The sequence below is a fragment of the Cyprinodon variegatus genome, unplaced genomic scaffold (genome assembly GCF_000732505.1).
Source record: "Cyprinodon variegatus isolate N-32 unplaced genomic scaffold, C_variegatus-1.0 Scaffold858, whole genome shotgun sequence".
In the NCBI taxonomy this organism is placed as follows: domain Eukaryota; kingdom Metazoa; phylum Chordata; class Actinopteri; order Cyprinodontiformes; family Cyprinodontidae; genus Cyprinodon; species Cyprinodon variegatus.
The window spans coordinates 149,102-151,457 of record NW_015151311.1 but is presented as its reverse complement, the minus strand read 5'-3'; the positions used below and the strand labels follow the sequence as shown (position 1 = coordinate 151,457).

Genomic DNA, 2,356 nt, shown 5'->3' with positions numbered 1-2,356 from the left:
AGAGAGCTGAGCCAAAAATTTACCGGTCGATCTACGTTTCTACCCTCATCTATGGTCATGACCAAAAGAACGAGATCCAGGATACAAGTGGCTGAAATTAGTTTTCTCCGTAGTGTGTCTGGGCTCTCCCTTAGAGATGGGTGAGGAGCTCAGTCATCCAGGGAGGACTCAGAGTAGAGCCACTGCTCCTCCACATCGAGAGGAGCCAGTTGAGGTGGGTGGGGCATCTGATTAGGATGCCTCCTGGACGTCTCCCTGGTGAGGTGTTCCAGGTACGTCCCACCGGGAGGAGGCCCAGGGGCAGACCCAGGACACGCTGGAGGGACTATGTTTCTCGGCTGGCCTGGGAACGCCTTGGGATTCCCCCGGAGGAGCTGGCCCAAGTGGCTGGTGAGAGGGACGTCTGGGCCTCCTTACTGAAGCTGATACCCATGAAACCTGACCCGGGATAAGCGGAAGATGGATGGATGTTTGCAAACTAAAAATAAACTCAGGCTTAATTTCTCTTTTCTATTCTCTTTTTGTTCAGAGCTCTGAATTTTCACCAGGTGCCACTTTTCACATAACAGATATTGCTAAGCAGACGTTTCAGCTTTAAAATGATTTTTTTTCTCATGAAATTAGTTTATATTTCCATTAAGAATGTTTGAAAACAAAATAGTTTTATATATTCCAGGAACCTGATCCAATGAGGCTCTGTTAAGCAACTTAAACAGAAGTTATCAAACACATAAATACATCCTGTTGACACTAAAGCTGTCACTGAGCTCTGTTTGTTGGCTGACAGTTTAGCTCTGCAGGTTTTAGTTCAGATGATGAAGCTGATAACAGAAAGGCCTGTAGCTACAGCGATTCGGTTCAGGAAGTTCAGGGGGAAACTGTTGCCTGTGTTTATCTGCAAACGGCTCGGAGACAGGAACAGCACCTGCTCCAGAGGCTGATCTGGGCAAAACATGAGGCTCCAATGATGAAAGAAAAAAAAAAACACAAAGACATTTCTGGGTTTTAGGACTCACAGTGGTCTCCTGCTCAAAGCGCCTGTAGATCTGCTCCTTCTGCTGCTGCAGCTTGTTGCTGAGCTGCTGCTGGGCCCTCTGCTCCTCTTTCTGCAGGAGACGCAGCTCCCTCAGCTCCTGCCGCCTGGTGAAGAACAACCATGGTGGAATTTATTACTGAAGTCTGAACTCCTTTGTTCATGTCATCTCTAAACAGCGTTTCTCGCACCTGAGGAATCTCATCTCCTCGTTCTTAGTGTCGTTATCTGAGATGATCTTTGATGTGGTCACGCTGACTTCCACCCCATCCACCATGAATTTACGAGTCTTTTTCAGCGTCTTCTTCTGCTTCTTAGAGTCCTGTCAGAACGCCATGCAGTGTTAACAGAGTAGGTCTAAATCGCAGCCTTATGGCTGAGAAGGTGCAGCCTGGAGTCTTACCTGTATGGAAACAGAGCCGGGTTCCTTTGTTTTGGACAGGAAGCTAGAAATAGAGAGGTTGAGGTCCACGCTGCTGTTATCTGCAGCTGAGCCCCTTCCTGAATCAGAATCTCTCTCTTTTTCATCTTTGGCTTTATCTGGCACCTTCTTCTCCTCCTCTGCATTCATTAAGTCCTTTTCTGCAGGCGGCTCTTCCTTTTCCTCTTTTAGGGCTTCTTTCTCCTGCTCTGGCAGAGTCAGAGTCACTTTGAGGTGTTTGTATCGTTCCTCCTCCTCCTCCTCCTCCTCTGCTGGAGTGCTTGCTTCTCCTTCCATTGGTGAGCTTTCCTCTGGAGGAGGCTCAGAAATCTCAGAGCTGTCAGGAACCTCTGCGGTGTCCACTTCCTTTTCGTCCTCCACGTCTATAGCTAACTGCTGCAGCTCCTTGGACGGTGTGTCTGGTTCAGTCTCTGACACGGGGGAAGCCACGTCAGGCTCTGCCTCCGGAACGCTCTCCTCGGATGGTTTCTGTTCAGGCTCTTCTTTCACTGGAGTGTTTGGTGCTTCCTCTGTTCGCTCCTCTGCTTCCACCACATGGTTGGAAACGGGAAGCTTTGCCGGGGAGGGAACAGGTAGGATCGGCTCCATCTTCTCAGGGAGGGATTCCAAGGGCGACAGAGGGATCTTTTCATCCTCGGAGCTGGCAACACTGACGTCAGATGGAGCACGTTTGTGGCCCTGAAGAGAATATAGAAAAGTTAGAGCTGCTTGTTATGAAGTGAAAAATATATCTGTTTAAGCACCTTTAGCTACTTTAACACTATTGTTTCATGTCTTAGCCTGCTAAAGAGTTAAAAAAGGGGTAAATTAAGGCAATAAAAAGGGTGAGGTAAACTTTAATCTTTTCAAGTTATTATCTCCTCTTAGTATTACCCTGTAAA

General features: G+C 47.8%; 1 protein-coding gene across 1 annotated transcript in view; it reads right to left on the bottom strand.

Moving 5' to 3' along the window:
- slk (STE20 like kinase) overlaps nucleotides 1–2,356 on the bottom strand; it is a 42,193-nt gene that overhangs the window by 19,858 nt on the left and 19,979 nt on the right. Inside the window, exons 9-11 of the mRNA XM_015397372.1 lie at nucleotides 1,437–2,153; nucleotides 1,225–1,355; nucleotides 1,017–1,140 (exon numbers count right to left, since the gene is read on the bottom strand). Of these exons, the coding sequence (XP_015252858.1) occupies nucleotides 1,017–1,140; nucleotides 1,225–1,355; nucleotides 1,437–2,153 (972 nt within the window). The remainder of the gene's footprint in view (nucleotides 1–1,016; nucleotides 1,141–1,224; nucleotides 1,356–1,436; nucleotides 2,154–2,356) is intronic.